We start from the raw sequence: 17,973 nt of genomic DNA, 5'->3' as shown, positions 1-17,973 counted from the left end.
CGGATGCTTAGCGGTTGATTTAAGATTATTTTACTTACACCGAAGATGGTCACGGTGCAGGCAGGAAAACTTGCTTGAGTTGCGGTTACAGACAGAAAAGAAGAGAGGCGGACTAGAGTTCCTTCCATGCGAACCTTCTACCCCAATCTGGTTGAAGGCTCTAAACCGCGAGCCCGTCGTGTCAACCGAAGAAAATAACTCGAAGCAGAGAGCTCTGAATACACTCACACGAAGTTTGCTAGGCTCCGTGGAACTTGCGCGCAGGGAAGGGTACGTCGAGGGATCATTCGGCGACGGGGAGAGGCCAGAGGTTGATCAGACCCCTGTAGCCTTTTTGAGATGCACGCTGGATCCAATAGGCTCCGCAGCACTTAGAGATCTTCATGAGATGTGAAGTTCTCCTCCTCCAGATGGTTGTGGAGTCCTCCAACTTGGGCGGAAACCACTCAAGCCTCTTATACGGCTAGCAAGCCAATCGCTAGCCGCCACGTGGGAATAATTTAGAACTGGCCAATAGTGGGACACAAATTTGCATGCGAATGGCGGGAACTCCTTGCACCGTGCATTTCTCTTTTGCAACCTAGAAATGCACCCTGCAAAGAAAGCTACGAGTGACGGGAAATAATTTAGCAGTGCCGAAGTGCACACAAACAAAATCACACCCTTGGGTTGTGACAGGCTTCAGCTCCAGTTCTGACCTAGGGTATGCAGCAGCTCTGGCTCCAGCACCATAGTATGCCCTGTGCTGGGGCTTGAGCTGTCTCTGCCATGCAGGGCATGGCAGCATTAGCTCAAATGTCAGTATAGGGTACATAGTGGCGCCTCCAGCATAGGGCCAGCGATCAACAAGATAGGGCTGTGGCAGTTGTGGTGACAAAGCAGCTGGAAGGTAGCCATGCCTTTATCAGCTTTTGATTATCCTCGTGCCACTGATTTGCCATTTACACCAAGTCCCCTGAATTCAGCAGGCCACTCCATCCAGGCCTCTGGCTATGTCCCCCAATTTCTGGAGACCCACTGGGGACCTGTGAGCTGGGATAGCTGATCCTGCTTTTAGGCAAGGGGTGAATTTAGGTGACTTTTAAGGTTCCTTTTATCCTAAGATGAAGGGCAGAAGATGGAACATGAGCCACCAGTGCAGTGCCACAGCTGGCAAAGCAAATAAGACTCAGGAAGTCATCATTCCACTTTACTCGGCCTTGGTGAGACCACAGCTGGAATACTGTGTCCAGGTCCGTGCTCTGCAGTTCAGAAAAGATGGGGAGAAGCTTGAGAGACTCCAGAGGAGAGCCACAGGAATGACTGGAGGACAAGAGAGCAGGCTTTATGAGGAGAGGCTGAGAGACGGTGCTCTTCAGTGTAGGCTCAGGGTTGACTTGGTGGCATCCTATAAGTACAAAAGGGGTGTGCACCAGGAACTGGGAGAACATCTGTTCATCAGGGCACCCCATGGGAAGACTAGGTTCAGCAATCACAAACTCTTGGAAGACTGTTTTAGGCTGGACATAGGGAAAAACTTCTTTACTGTCCGAGTCCCCAGGACCTGGAATAGACTTCCCCCCCAGAGGTGGTGCAGGCACCTACTATGGATTCCTTTTAAGAAACACTTGGATGCCTATCTTGATGGGATCATTTAATCCCTGCTGACTGCCTGCCCTTTGGACAGGGGGCTGGACCCGATGATCTTGTGAGGTTCTTTCCAGTCCTAATGTCCACAAAATGTATAATTTTATGTTAGATATCTTTTTAGCTTTTAGTGAAAAATGTAAGAATGAGTTGCATTTATTTTTATTTTATTTTTCAGTTCTGCTTCTTAAAAAAGTTAAATATTGAACAGTTGATTTTTATGAACAGATTAAAATGCACAGAAAATTATTTAGTATTTCTGTACATAATATTTGGTGTCAGTCTTAATATTTAAAATGGAAAAAAGTTAATATATCCAAAAAGTGTGTTTAAATTTTAATTTTTCCTCAAGTATCTAATGCATTATTATTTAATCATATATCTCATTTTTCTCAAAAGGATGTTTTAATCACGAGAAAGTAGACAAAATGTAAGACTAACACTAGCATCTGAAGAGGTTGAGAGAGCAGAGTATGTTAGACATTTTATTGATTACACAAATTCAGTTAACCTTTATATGGATCTAAAGGAAATGAAGGAAATGATTTGTGTAGATGTAGCCTTAAACCTATGCAAAGTTTATTAAAATAGATCAAGATCCAGTTTTACTTAAATTTGTATTCCACTATACAGTGGTGGTAGTCTATAGGAAATACTTCCCCTAGAGCAAAGTTGCTCAACCCTCAGCTCTTGGTCCAAATCCACTCCGCCAAGTCATGGCATCCAGCCTGTGGGGCTTCCCAAGGTTTGGGCAATTTGACACCAGTGAAGCAGTGGCAATTTAATATGGCCACCTATCCCTGCTGCTGAATTTGCAAGACTGAGAGGCCAGGTCAGGCCAGGCCACACTTCTCCCTGCTCAACATGCAACTGGATCGGGGCTAGGCCACCTTCCTTCCCTCACCAACTAGAACGGGGCCAAAGGGGGCCCTGGACACTGTCCATCTGACCCATGGGTTAAAAAGACTGAGCACCACTGCCCTAGAGAATTACTAAAACTGCTATTGTAGTCCAGAATCTGGAATTCACTGCTAATATCATTTCTGCTTCACAATATTAATTTTAGAATAACTTGTACCCTTTAAGCTTAATAATTTTAATATTATTCTTTATTTATTCTTTAGTCTATAAATATTCGTTATTTTAAGCTTTTATTTTTATAACTAGGACTGCCAAAGAAATGAAATTAGATTCATTGAGTTTAGTACCAGAAGGGACTATTAGAACATTTGGTCTAACTAAATAACTGTTGCGTGAGCCATTAAATTTCACCTTCTGATCCTATATTGAGCCTAGTAACTTGTGCTTGATTAAAGCAATATTTCCTCAGTTTCTTTCTATGCAAATTCATTGCATAGAAAAGACAGTGCCAGCTGTGGACTGTTTTGCCTTGGCTTAGTGGAGCAGAGTTTGGGAACTATTGGATTAAAGCATATCTTGTATTTGGCTGAAACATAACTTCTAGAATAGCATCCCATCTTAATATGAAGGTACAGAGGCTCTGTCGTTTTCTTTGTAGTTGATTATACACAAGAACCACTCTTACAGTGATGTTTTCATGTAATGCCTAATCTGAATTTGTCTAGCTTAAGCATTCTACCATTGGATTTTGTTATGCCTCCACAAAACTAGCCAGTCCTTTGGGAGCTGTTACTTCCTTCAGGTGGAGGTACTGGCTCACTATAATCAAGGCATCTCTCAGTCTTCTGGATTACATATGGAAGATTAATTCTTTAAGTTCTAAACTCTTGACTCACTTAAAAGCATTTTCTTCTTATCCTTGAATTATGTTTGTTACATTTCTTCTTTGCTCTCTCTACCATTTTTCTGCATCTTTTTTAAATTATAGCCAAAGTTATGCATTTCATTGTTGGCGTCGCCAATGCCACAAAGATGAAGCACCTTCCTATTTCTAGTTAGCATCTCGGTTCATATATCTAAAAATTACATTACTTGTTTTGCTACAGGATGACATTGTTTTTGGCCATTATGACTCATAAGTCTGTTTCAGAATATCTGTTTTCCAAGAGAACGTTCAGAATCGGTAGCATTTCTTGTTCCTATGTGAGTGTGTCAAGTCTCTGCACTGTAAACTCTGCTCTTGTGAGCCTCCTTGACCCCCACGCAGGGCTCTCTTACTCACCTGCCATGTCTTGCTGGAAAATTACTTCAAGGAGGAGTTCAGTGGGGTATTCTCCTGCCCGGGATGGGTAGTACTCCCGCATCCAGTGTAGTCAACCTTGGGGCTCCACCTTCCCTACACCCCTTCAACTCACCAGCCATGCAGTAGAGATTGTGCTGTCAGTTGTCACCTCCTCAGGTTTCTGGACCCAGCCCATTGAGGCTTGGCCATACGTTGTATTTTCCCCAGGCTTATCCAGTATCTTTTTCACCGCCAAATGCCCGTGTGACAATGCAGTTTTTCCCCGGTCACTGTGTTGGTGCTGATAGCAAATGGGTAATGATCAAAATACTAAAGAAAGCAACTCAAACTCAGTCCTGGCCAGCTCTGACTTCCTGATCGGTTGTTGAGGTTGGAGTCTGGCAATATTCTCCCAGCAGCCATCCTCAGCTCCATTGCCTCACTTTTGAGTATGGTGAGTCCTCAAACTGGAAACAAAATGAATGAAAGTGTAAAACAAAAAAAAAAGAGAGAGAGGAAAAAAAAGAAAGGTAGCCTGTTCAAAGCAGCCTTGCCAACTGGGTGCTCCAGCTTCTAGGTGCTGACTCCGCTTCAGCTTCTGCAGGGCTCGGCTGGCCCATGATTGTCCTGGAGTTGCAGCTTCACAGGCAACACTGCTCCCAGAGTGCTCCAGCCCCGCAGCCACTCTCTCCCTTGTTGGGCCTTTTAAACTTCCTGTGGTAGCACCAGAGGCTAACGTTGTCAGCCTGGCGCCACCAAACTTGATTGACATGCTTTAAGAGGTGACACGGCATCGGCTCGTGCAGCTTCTGACCCCTCCCTGGCTCTCTCCCCAGCAAGTATCCTGAAGTTCCCGGGCTTCCCTGACCTGGTCCTGGGGTGCCTGGCTGTGACCACGGGGTCCCCAGCTCTTGTGCCTGGCTCCAGCTGCCACAGAGTGTATTTTCATGTGCCTGGATTAAAAAGGAGTCTGTTTCATTGGGACTATGTGATAGACTGCTTTGAATGAATGTAATCATTTACCACATTATCAATATTATTGTGATCTGCACTTTTATCAGCATTAGCTTTTATATTTACATCCAGATCATTGATTAAAATATTGAATAGTATCAGACCTAGTATTGGACCCTGTAAAACACTATTAGAAAAATCCCACAATCAGTTACAGTTCTTTATTATTTATTACTGTTTTGCAGTCACTGCATGATTGAGGCAAGTAGTGTATAAACTAGAATCTTCCTTGGTGTCTGTATTTTGCATGCTTGAAAGTTTAAGGACCTGACCAAGTTGTTAGGCATCTGGTATCTTTTTTATAGCATGCATTAAAAAGAAGTCTTGCCAGCATATTTGATGCAGAAACATCTGCCTAACACTAATATATAGACTGATATATAGTTGATGACTGATAATATTATTTGCCCTCTATTTTTCCTTAGGTAAGTTTTGTAGAACAAATTTCCAAGCCAGAAGAAAATGACAAAACAGATTCCAAAGCAAAAAATGCAAGGAAAACATTAACCACTTTTAAAGGACCTTTATTGCATATCAGGTAATAACATTCAATATTGCCTTTGTTTATTTTGTTAATTCTTTTCATCTTCTGTATAGGCCCTAGAATTTTTTATAAAACCAGAAGAACTGAAATCAAGAATTACATTAATATTAGTCAATTCAAAAGTGTCTTTTAGAAAAGTTTCTGTTTTTATTCTTTTTTTATAAAATCATTTGTTTTTGGATAAATTTTTTGGTTGGCTTATTTGCCCTGAAAACATGTTAAAACAAAAATTATTTTATTTTAAATTAGTCCTGCAGAAGAGCTGTATTTTGGATCCAAAGAAACTGGAGAGAAGAAATGCCTGATCGTTCTGACAAATGTTACTAAAAATATAGTGGCATTTAAGGTAAATAATTCATTGTTTTGCCTTGCTGAACATGCTTGCCTAGAAAATGAAAATTTGCCAAAGTAAAATCTGGTGCATATCAAACCCACCCCAAAAAAGAGCTGGGCTGTTCAACTTGACAGCCCATGGGTTGCATGTAGTTCACAAGGTGTTAAATTTCAGCCTTTGGGCTCCCACCTGGCTGCCACTCCTCCCCATTGCTCTAGCTGCAACATGGTGCAGCTCACAGTGCTGGGGAAGCTCACAGCTGGTGCTCTGCAGCATGGTGCAGTAATGGAGCTTGTGGCTGGGCATGTGGTGCAGTGGGGGTGACGGGGCACATGGTGCAGAAGTAGTGGGGGGGCATGCAGTCCTGGGCACCCATGGCCCATGCTAGTGTGGGTCACTATTCATGCAGCCCCCAGCTGTTAGAAGTTGGGTTAAGAGTGTGACTCCCTGAGGGAAACTCATGTGAAGGGCATTTAAGGGTAATGGCAAATTTTGATAATAATCTAGATTTCCCCAAAAAAGAATGAAGGGGAACCACTGAAAAGTGAGATGGGGGGGGGGTTGTATGTTGTCCCTTCTCCCTCTCTTCCCCAAAGTCCTCCCCTTCCCTCCCCCCCCCCCAAAAAAAACCCAAACAAATTAAACAAAACAAAAAATGACATGGGATCAATCAGCAGTACAAATGTTGCTGAATGATCAGCAGATCATTTTAGAGGAATTGAGTACCAACTGTTTCATGCTTGATGCATACAGGAAATTTAAATGGGTGTAGATGTTCCTAGATTTGGCTTATCGCCACTTCCTACATGTTTTCTGAGTATAAAGATTAATTCTATTTTCAAAACTGTCAAACCAGCAGTTTCAGTTGTTACATTCAATAATCTTGTTCCATATTTTATTTGTTTGGGAGACAAAAAGAGAGAGAGAAGCAATTTATTCTTACCAAAAACGAAGAACAAAACTGGTAAATTGTAAGCACTGATACCCAGAATTTTTGAATAAGTAATTCTTAGTCACTCCTCCATTTTTTTTTATTTTATTTTTTTTTATTCTTTTTGAAAGGTAAAGGCAGGTGTCATTCCAAGAATATTTCACCCTGTTTTTTAGGAGGGGATGGTTGGGGGGAGAATCTTAAGATTTGTGGGGGTTGGGTTGGTTTTTTTTTTTTTTTTTTTTATAATTTAGCAGTTGAAAACTAGAAGCTTGTACTGTTATTAAATTGGCGTGTATGCACTATATGTTTGTTTGTTTGCTTTTTTTGTTTCTCAGGTGAGAACAACTGCTCCTGAAAAGTATAGAGTTAAACCAAGTAACAGCAGCTGTGAACCTGGTACATCATTAGACATAGTAGTTTCTCTCCATGGTGGTAAGCAAAATTTTTATTTGTCAAGAAAGTCTATGAAGAGAACACAAATGAGCACCTCTTCTTAGGATTTATTTCTGTATATCCTACAGAATATGTGGAATATCCTACAGAATATTTTTGGGGAAATCTAGATTATTATCAAAGTTATGTCTTGGCACTTGTGAACTTTTGGGGGGCTTATTTTATAGTGAGTGTTAGCAACCCCTGGCACAAGTGCCAGAGATTGTCACACACAGGCATTTTGCTTGGCACTCGTGCCTTGAGGAAGGGGCTGGGGCTGTGATGCCACAAGATTCAGGCTGCATGCAGTTCTGTCAGACAATTTGAGGTTGCACATATTTTTGGTACTCCATTCAAAAACGTTGCCAACCCCAATAATACAGCATTGGGCAGATGTGTGTAGAATGCACTTGTCCCATAGTCATTTGTTTTGTTTCCTGTGTGTCGTTGCCAGATGCATATGCCAATAAGTTCCCATTTAAAACATTCCTATTAAGTGTGGTGTTGTGTGTTGCTTCTCTCTCATCTCCAAAGGACCAGATTTTGAAATATAGTTTTCTACGAGTAATCATGTCAAAATGATGGTATAATTTTGCTAGGCTAAAGTAATTCTTAGTTTGTCCTCCTTTTTTATAAACCTTATCAAATGCAACATGAGGGAACAACAGAACAAGTATACCAATAATGCCAAGATTTTTGGTCTTTCACTTGCACTGCTATGCTGTTTTAAAAAATTAGCTAAGTAAATCTCCATTCTGGGGAAAATGCATTGAGAAATGAAATCTTGGACAACTATTTCAGTTGTTATTCATATTTTTGTGCTGTTCTGTTGAAGATTATTAATTGCCAATTCAAGCTTTTTCTTAAAGTTGCTATTTAAGTTTGTTCCTAAAGTACTTACTTAAAAAGCATTATTTCTGTTAAGTTTATTTGGTTTATTTATGGTGATTTGTTTCTTTGTTTTTGTTTTTGGTTTGTTTTTTTTTTTGGTTGAGAGCAGGTTTTTTAGCTTCCCTGCATGACCGCTTCCTAATAATGGCAGCAGAAATGGACCAGGCTTCTGGAGCAGGTGCATCAGAATTGGCTCAGTTCTGGAAAGAAGTCCCTAGAAACAAAGTAATGGAACATAGGTAAGCCTATTGACTTGGCTAAAATGCTGTTTATATGGGTTGTGTAATTTTATCCTAGTATTTGCTCATTGTCACTAGTGATAATGTTTCTTGTCTTAATGATACCCGTACATCTCTGTTGTCTTGTGTGGATTTTGGTTATATCAGATGTAATAGAATTCAACTCACGCTTTTGTAATTATGTTGGCTCTTTTTTATATGTTAACTGGAATAATAAGCAGTAAAAAATATTTTTGCCACTAAAGTGAGCAGATATAAGTGAATGAATATACCAAAAGGATTAATGGAGGAAGAGTGTGTCCCTTAAATGAACATAACTTAATTTAGCATTTTTTCCTTTGAGATTTCAAATGGAATTTCTTAAGGTTTTTCTAAAAAGAAAATGAAAAGAATTCTGTAACCTTATTGGCCAGCCATATCATAATTTTGGGGTGGCTATAGCTGTTCTCCACCCACCCCACACAGCTGAGCCTGCCCCACTCCTGCTTTCTCTGAGCCCAGCCCCCCCACCAGGAAGAGGCTGGTGTTGCCCCTGGCTCCAAGTCTGCAGCAGGCAACCCCACTCTGCCCCGTGCACAAATTGGGGGGGGGGAGGGGAGGCACATGCCCCCATGCCTCCCCCAGGGGGGTGCATAGTGGCAGGGAGCCAACCCCTTTTCCTCACCCCCTGGATGAGCTGCCCACGGCTCTGTCCCACTCCCAGCCCCAGGGCTACATTCACCGCCATGGCTGGGAAGCATCTGCCCTGGCCCCTGCCTCATTCCTTCCCTCTCCATGGGTGCCTTGATCTTTCCCCCTCATACCCCTTCCCTCCCGCACGCCCCTCCCCCCCCCCACGGACTTCCCAGCAGGATGCTACTCTCCAAGCTGCCCAGCTGCATTCCTATAAATCAGTTATTGGTTCAGTATTGGCTGATATGGCTTGCTAATAATCGGCTATCAGTATCAGCCAAAAAAAATCTTTAGCTGTGTACCCCTACTTGTACCCCAGTATTCATTTCCTGGCATAAACTGCTTCTGGATCATCTTGTTCACATAACATGAAGTTTTAAGAAAGCTATATGTAATATCAATTATTATTTTTGTATTACTGTAGATTTTTTTTCATCCTCAGATGTTCATTTTAACTTTAATTGTCTTTACTTATATACTTCATCATTAGTCAAGCGTGGATTTCACTAAATCAGGAAATGAAATCTTCATGAAATCTGTTTCTTCAGTTTACATGTTTGTTCGTTTTTTATCTGAATGTTGAACCTGACATTGAAATTCAAAATGGTGCATGGATACTGATAAAAGGATACATACGATGCTAATTTTTTTTTAAAGATAGCAGTTCATAATTGCAGCTGCTGGGTACAGTCTCTGATCTGTCATTGTTGTGCAGGGTGGCCCTCCTTCTGTCCAGAGACAATAAAAGCAACATTACTTCTCAAGTAATTTGGGGATTATATTCTCATAGCTGCTTATTTTGTTCAGTAGACGTGCAAGGAGTTAATCTCCTTAATTCTCTTGGGAGGCTTTTTTGAAGTTTCATATATGAAAACATAGACATACTTTTTATTCACATGCAGTAATCTTCCACATATAGGAAACGGTATCTTTATATTTGCATTTTCTGACTTTACGTATTATGTCATTTTAGGTTTCTTTGCTAGTATTCTTGACAGTAATGAGGGGGGGGGGAGTTGGGTTTTTTTACTGGCACAGAATCCTGCAGAATATTTGTCTAATAACAATAAAAATAAATGTACTGGAAATTTGGGTTCTAGTAATATGATATGACCCACGCTGATCTTTCGTTTCAAGGAAAACTCGTATCAAAATCAGGAGAGCATGTCATCATTTGATTCAGTTATACAGTATATGCACTATCTGAATAATTATAATTTCAGATTAATATCTGTTTTACCAACTCCTTTCCCTAAGGTAGATGGTTAACATTTTTTCTCTTTTTCCCAAAGTCAGTTCTAAAGCATTTTCTCCCTTTTTTTGTGCTTTCTTCTCACAAAATTTATAAAATTTGTCTCAGAGAATACTAAATGTCTTGGGATAAGTTTTTGGAATCTTGGGATAAATTTGGAATGTGTTCATTTCAAACTAAGTGATTTGTTTCAAAAAAAGGTTCATAGCATGAATTTATAAAATGCTTTCATTGTTAATTCAGATGCATTCCCTTTTTTATTAGCATTGTATACTTGAGGCCTTCAAGGTGATAACCAAGCATAATTAGGCATTGAAATTGTTTCTGCTTGCTTCAAACACAAAAGGGATGGAGATGTTAAATTACATTGCAAAAGTGAGAATATCCATTTCCAGTACAAGCGAAACAGCATTCCTGCAGTATTGAATTCTGGATTAAATTCAGCAGTAGGTTGTACATATGTATTTTAACTTTAGTTTTGTCTTTATTTTAAGGAAACGTTCAGTTATATCTGTTCTAATGTTATGCATTACATTCTTGAGGCAATTTAACAGCATTTGGGAAGTGATCCAACTCTGATAGATTTTTAGGGGTCAGAATCAGGTTCTGTGAAGAGAATGTTGTGTCACAATTTTAATTCTTTTACCAGTTAATTATGAAACATTATGAAAAGTTTCTTCTTAATTCCTTTCAACAATCTGAAAATAACAAACTTTTATAATATGTTCTTTGTTAAATTGTACTTGAATTTTTAACAGGTTAAGATGTCATGTTGTAGAAAATAGCAAGCCTTCTACTTTGACATTAAAAGAGAATTCATTTATTCCTGCCAAAACCAATGAAGATTTACACTTACAGGTAAGAAAGTACTCTTCCATACAAATGAACCTTGAACAAAATTTATAAACTGCCTTACAACTATAAATGGCAGTTGAAAAAAGATTTAGTTAAACAATAGAAAAGAAATTCAGTGCAGAAAGTATTTCCATGCAAAGAGTTAAAAACCTCACTGAACTGTAAACAATAATTAACAACATAACTACTTAAATGAATCTTCACATGTTTAATAAAAATTCTCTACTGCACTTTCCATTTCTCTCATCACCTTTTGTATTTAATATATGTAACAATTATTAGTGGTCTTAAGTATCAGTGCTGCCACTTAGTAGAAAGATGTTATTTTCTTGACCTAGAGCAGGATGGATTGATTCATAGTGCTAGTAATTTTTTAATTTTACAGAAGTGATCCAGATTATTAGAGCATGCTTTAAAAGAAAATGTATTCTTTGAGTTTTATTATGCCCATCTTTTTAAAATACATTTTTTTTAAATGTATCTTTTAAAATGCTGGTCATGTCCACACTGTGACTTCTTATAATTGCCTACAACTAAAATTAGTAATAGCAGAACTCATTAGTTTAAAAACTGTTCTTAATTTCTGAAACCTGTTTTTTTGTTTGTTTGTTTGTTTTTAGCTAACTCAGTTATTACAAGTAAATAAAAGACTTCAAGAACAGATTGATTGCTGCATCTGGTTCCAGCAGATAACAGTTGTTTTAGCATTACTCTTAGTTGCTATGGCTGCCTTCTCCTTCTACTTGTTGCATACCCAGCAGAGCTAAATAGTATTGCCTGTTACTACACATGCTGCCTATCATAAACGGTTTGAAAAGAAAGGATCCAAAGCTGCTCTGTTAAACCCTGGAATTGCCAAAAATGATGTGTCTGTGCTTTCAAGACTGAAAAGTAAAATAGTTGCGGTTAAAAGAAGAAATGAGTGACCAAGAACTGTTAAGAAATGTAGTGAAACTATCTTAATGCTTTATTACGGTGCAGAAAGAAGAGAGAAGGCTTAGGATTTATGTCCACGAGACATGTTGGTGGATATTATCAAACTGAAATGATGACTAAATGTAACTGTAATTGAAAACTGCTATAATTTTCTCCCTTTTTGTTCAAGTGTTCTAAATGTCCCCTAAAAAGGTACAAGTAGACTGTTTAAATTAATTCAAGAATTGCAAGCTATTATTTTTTTTTTTTTTTATGAAGTAGAGTAGTTATAGGCTAGATTTCTTCATAGGTTGTATGTGTGTGCTCCATATGTATGAACATATGGACAGAGAGATGCGATAATTTGGTGATGGTGCATTTTGAAATTGAGGAACAGAATTCTTATCATGGTTGTGTCCTTTATTTTTGGTTTCTGAATGTAAAATTATTACAAATATTACATGCCAAAAAGCATACATACAGTAGCCATATTCCCCAGGAAAAAATTCTGTAATAATTCCAAAGATAATTGATGAAAATACTTTTTGAAGGCTGGTTTAATTTATTATAGGTATTTCTGTTCTGTTGGGCTCTTTTTCTTAAAGTGTATTAATTTCACTTTCTGAAACTTTCAGAACTCTTTATTCAAACTGTAGAGCAGGGGTTGTCAACCGGAGGTACACCTACCCCTGGGGGTACTTGGACCAGTCATAGGGGGTATGTGCGGGCAGGCAGGGATGGAGCGCTGCTGCCTCCCAGGGCTAGAAGTGGGATGAGGGCAGCAGTGCCCCTCTGCAGGGCAGGAAAGCTCACACATGGCTGCCACAGGCACCAAACACCAGCCCAGTGAGCTTCCCCACCCCGCCTCGTCCATGGAAGGCAGGGGTGCACTGTCCCCGCCTCCCTGCTCCGTGTCCGACCACGCACTACTTCCCACCCCTGATTAGTCTGGCTGAGCACTACCCCCTCCCCCTCCCCCTTCACTTGTGTTTGGCTGCCAGGGGTACTTAGACTAAAAAAGGTTGAAAACCCCTGCTTTAGATCAATGTGCTGTTGAGAAGGTCATCAGAAATTAATTATGATTCATATAAAAGCTAAACAGAATAAATGTAGGAATGTTTCCTGAGAGGTGCAATATATACATTAATCCTTCATAAATATTTAGAAGAAAAAAGCCAGGTCAGGAAAAGATTGGATGTGTAAGAGAAAATGTAAACAGCACAGTATCTTCCATTTCTGCTATTTACAGAAGGCATTTAGAAAGGGTGTATAAAGTGAGTAAAAATATGTTCTAGCAAAGAATCTTTGTGGTCATTGCTGTAAATATTTATATTAAAATGACCTAAAAAGTAAAAGCTTGAAAGGAGACCTGATCCAGTATCATTTCCCCTCACCACTGTAAATGTTTAAAATTTAAAAATGCAGAATTTGGTCTTTATCATGAATTGGCTTGTGTGTTACTCACACTGCTCATTAATACTGGGCTGCTGGATTTAATTTATAAAATAGATTATAAAAGATCATTGTAGAATTTCTTATAGTTTACCCTCAAAACCCTCTAAAAAGGAAAGCATGAAGTGAAACTTTAGGTCTGCCTCTCACGACACTGCCTTCTTTTTTTAATGGTGATGATTGGTATAGCATCATTCACATGAATTCAATTTTGTTTTTTGAAAAAATTCTGATATTGAGTGAATACATCTAAATTAGTTAACTTCTTGCAGTGAATCAGACTACAGTCCAGTGTGATTACTGAAAATTTACTATGTTCATGGCAGATCTTTATGGTATTATATTTCATACTCAGTTATCTATCCTGAATTGACTTACTCTTTATTTTATTCTAGCAGAGGTCTTAGTTTTCATCAGTTAATTATTTTAGGGTCTATTCACCAGGCTTTCTTTGCTTTTGTTTTCCCTAACAAGTTAGACACTATTACTGTTCAAACAAGTTACCACAATTTAAAATGTTTTCCTAGAATTCAGATTCCAAATGTCTTACTTTAAAGAAAGGATTTAATTGTATATCCTTAGTTGTAAAGTGATCTCAGTAAAATACAGTAATTTGTAAATTTGAGATAAGCTTTACTAACCCTGTTTATAAAATTCTTATGCTAATTTTGACTGGATTTAATAGCACTTTATTGTAAAATTGCGAGAAATATATTCTTAGAATCTTTACCAACATAAATATTCTAATGTTTTGGTGCTTTCATATTTTTTCAGTATTTTTATTACTATATTGGTATTTTCTTTGTATAATTGATCAGATCACTGTTTTCTATTTTAATATGTTTTAGTAGAAGAATAACTTCACTTAAAATAAATATAAGGAATAAAAATGGTCTTCAGTGTTGTTCAGAGTCTTAAAATAACTAGAGTTAAATCTCACTTTATTTAAAGGTACGGGGCCTAGCACAATGGAACAGCAGTGTGGGAATGGCATGTAAGCATAATTATATTTTATAATTGGTAAACCTAATCAGAATTTCAGTTCCACACACAAAGTGAAATTATGGACTTGAACCAAGAAGACAAATGCATACCAGCTTCATTTGTTAAACAGATATCGATTCTAGTGGACTTTACCTTATTGGTGTAGAGCAGTAAGCTTTATTATTTTGTCATTCCATAACATCATTGAAATTTCTCAAAACATATCCTTGAATGAAATATTGTATAAAATAAGCTAGCTACCTGTTATCATTATCAATTGTTTTAAGCTTTTATAACTTTTAACTCTTTGTTTTGTGTAACAGTTGCTTATTTAAACACAACAGTCAGATCGATTTTTTTGTTTTTGTTTTTGTTTGTTTTTTTAAGTAATGGCTTAATTTAAAAGGCAGACTGTTATCAAGTTTCATTTTAGGTATTTCCTTCAATCTTCATATCCCTTTATGCATTTTTACCTTTATATCCCTTTATGAATTTTCAAAAACTGGGTATTTGATAATATAAATAGAATAGAAACAGGGAGAAATTGTATAGGACTTCCTCGTTTCCTTATCACATTTAAACTATGAGTGCATGTGCTTCAAATAATGAATTATTATTAGATTAATAATATGCACTCACACTTGGAGAGATGGTACTGGAAGCCTACTGCTTGAACTACAGGATTCCCTTAGGACCCTGGCACAAGTTACAATAAGGACGCAATTAAGCTGTCAGTCATATCATAAACAAACCAGGTACCACATGTTCAGGGGCATGACAAAAGGAGAAATCAGCCACAAAATGCGTGGAACATTTTTGTGAACTTTTTTTCCATCCTGCCTTCAGTGGAATGTGTGGTAGTGTAACCTTGCCATGCAGCCTTATGCTGGTTTGATGCAGCCCTCCATGGAGCTGTTACCTCATTGTTTTAGGTGGAGACCTGGAAGCTCATCAGCTGATGGACCCTCCCTCCCCCCCCACCCTTCAACCCAGTGTCAGCAAGTTAAGGGAGTGTTTTCTTGTGTTTTTCTGTATTTTTTCGAGGGGGGGGGGAGGTGTTTGGTGTTTTTTAAATCAGTTTTTGAAGTATTACTACTACTGCTATTGAAGTTTTATTACTTTTCTTCATGGGAGATAGCATGCTGGATCAGAAGAATCACTGATTTGATATTGTTTTGGTATGTTATTTATACACCAAGGTAAATGATTAGCATATTTTGTTCCTTTCTTCAAATTTAAAAAAATAATCAGTTTAAAATACCTTCCAATATTTAGCATCAGAATCTCCATGTACGTTTCCTCCATGTGCACCTGGTAAAAAGGTGACCTTTTATCTCAAAGTAGCACCTCACTACAGGTATCAGTTCTCTGTCATTTTTGCAAACAGATTGTTCAAATACTACTTGTGGAGAAAACTGCTGTGCAGAAGCAGTGCTCCATGTATTACTAGAAATACTACTCCTGCATTGTTTCCATTTTCATGCTGGAAATGTTAAACTGCTTCCTCTCCCCATCACTCTATTTGGAATGTATTTGGGTGAAATTCTGAAGAGTGGACTGAATTGTGTGCATGCACGTGTTGTGGAGGTGTGCACATGGGTGCTAACTATATGGCTGAGTGCATGTGTACCCTTGTTGCTGGAAGCCAGCAGACTGTGTGTTAAGACCTTGTGAAGAGACAAGTAGTTCTGTTAGTGTTCTTTCCTTTAGGGCACTACATTTAAATTCTCCTTTACATGTAGTCAACTCATCCAAACCCTCTGTTTATAACCACAAGATACTCAGGATGATTAATCAGCTGCTGCTTTACAACTTTAGCAGCTTCTGCATGGGAAGTCAGTTTCCTTTGTGGTGTGATTTACGCTCTCTTTTTGCATTTGAGGCTCTCCGCAGCATTGTTCTTCCTGTAATAGGGGATTATAGAAGTTCTTCCTCTGGCTCTATAACACAAGAGGTCTGGAAAGATTTTGGATTAAGTGAAGCAGCAATAAAGAGTCGGACTGCAGTGGACTTTGTTTCAGCTCCCTTGTGAGTTGCTTAGGGTCACAAAGGAAGTCTGTAGCAGAGCTGAGAATACACACCAGGTTTCTTGAGTATTATCCAGTGCCACAACCACTATCGGGTTTTTTTCCCTGTTGGGGGGAAAAAAAGTTTTATTTCAACTTTCTTTGGTTAATTATAATCTATGCTGCTAAAATTCTAGGTGTGTGGATTTTTAATTTTCAAAATAACATTCCTGTGTTTCCTCAGCTCCTGTCTCCACTATAAATCATTAACAAACAGTTTCATTTTTGACAGCTTGTAACTATCCCTGAACACCTGGTCTATAAGCCCCAGGGAAAATCTCAGAAATGAGGAACATTATTTAAATAAATACAGATGACAGTCATAGCATGAAAAAGAAGCACAAACAAAATTTGTTAAGCTTTTCTTTCATGTACTAGCATGCTACCATTGATAAATTGCTAAATGAAAAAGCAGGTCTACAAACACCACAGATGTCTCATTAATCTAGTACAACTAGCACATACAAATATGATGCTTAACTTGCTGGCATCGAATGTGAGGAGGGCTTTAAACTAGGTTCACCAGAGGATGGAGACCAAAGCCCTAAGGTAAGTGGGAGACCTGGAGGAAGCACAAGCAGGAAGGGACAACGGGAAGCTTTCTCATTCTTCTTGAGGAAGTAAGGCAATTGGCATGAAACTGGAAATAGGCCTGTTGAAAGTCTCTGGGTTTGTGTCAGGAGGGAAAGCAACAAGGGTGATGTTGTGCTGGGTATTTGCTATAGATGACCACCAGACCAAGGGGATGAGGTGAATGAGGCTTTCTTCAAACAGCTAGCAGAAGTTTCCCCAATCACAGGCCCTGGTTCTCATAAGGGACTTCAGTCATCCTGACCATCTGCAGGAAGAGCAATATCCTGGATTGCCTGTGCACTGCTAATGTTTTGTAAAGTGTGGGGACAACTTTCTGGTAAAAATGTTGGAGAAGCCAACTAGGGACCATGCTCTTCTTGACCTGGTGCTCACAAACGGAAGAATTGGTGAGGAATGTAGAAGTGAATAGCAGCTTCGGTAGCAGCAACCACAAGATGATTGAGTTCAGGATCTTGAGGGAAGGAAGAAAGGAGAACAGAGTAAGAATGCTGGACTTAAGAAAAGTAGACTTTGGCTCAGGGAACTGATGGGCAGGATCCCCTGGGAGAGTAGTCCCGGGGAGCTGGTTGTATTTTAAACCTTGCTGAGGGTGCTGGAACAAACCATCCTGATGTGCAGGAACACTAGCATGTATGAGAAAAGACCAGCTTGACTTAGCAGGGAGCTCTTCAGTCAGCTAAAGCACAAGAAGGAAGCTTACAAGAAGTAGAAACTGGGACAAACAACTAGGGATCTGAGCCAGCAACTGCTCAGGAGTGGGGTTTACTCTTCCTCCCTCCCCAGGCAGGACCCCAGCCAGGGTCTGCCTGGCCGGGGGCAAGCAGCAGAGGTGATGCCCGGGGTTGGCAGACTGGCTGCTGTCCCCTGGTGGGAGAGGGGACAGGGAGAAATAAAACCCTTCCCTGTCCTCTTCACCTTAAGGAGGCCATGCTGGTTGGTGTCTGGCCATGGCCCAGGCAGCAATGATGGAGAAGCCATGGTGCAGCATGTCCATGTGTACCAGGCGTGGGGTGCTACCCCTACAGC

The 17,973-nt window shown here is 39.3% G+C and overlaps 1 protein-coding gene across 3 annotated transcripts in view; it reads left to right on the top strand.

Annotated features, from left to right (window-relative positions):
• MOSPD2 (motile sperm domain containing 2) overlaps positions 1-14,197 on the top strand; it is a 47,479-nt gene extending 33,282 nt beyond the window's left edge. For all 3 annotated transcript variants that reach the window (XM_014607777.3, XM_006261083.4, XM_059720907.1), the window contains 6 exons: positions 5,209-5,321; positions 5,577-5,673; positions 6,931-7,027; positions 8,028-8,157; positions 10,840-10,939; positions 11,557-14,197. In XM_014607777.3, the coding sequence (XP_014463263.1) occupies positions 5,209-5,321; positions 5,577-5,673; positions 6,931-7,027; positions 8,028-8,157; positions 10,840-10,939; positions 11,557-11,703 (684 nt within the window). In that variant the 3' untranslated portion in view covers positions 11,704-14,197. The remainder of the gene's footprint in view (positions 1-5,208; positions 5,322-5,576; positions 5,674-6,930; positions 7,028-8,027; positions 8,158-10,839; positions 10,940-11,556) is intronic.
• Positions 14,198-17,973: the final 3,776 nt, after the last annotated feature.

The sequence above is a fragment of the Alligator mississippiensis genome, chromosome 1 (genome assembly GCF_030867095.1).
Source record: "Alligator mississippiensis isolate rAllMis1 chromosome 1, rAllMis1, whole genome shotgun sequence".
Taxonomy (NCBI): Eukaryota; Metazoa; Chordata; order Crocodylia; family Alligatoridae; genus Alligator; species Alligator mississippiensis.
The sequence above is the reverse complement of the archived record's forward strand: the minus strand, read 5'-3'. Positions and strand labels throughout refer to the sequence as shown.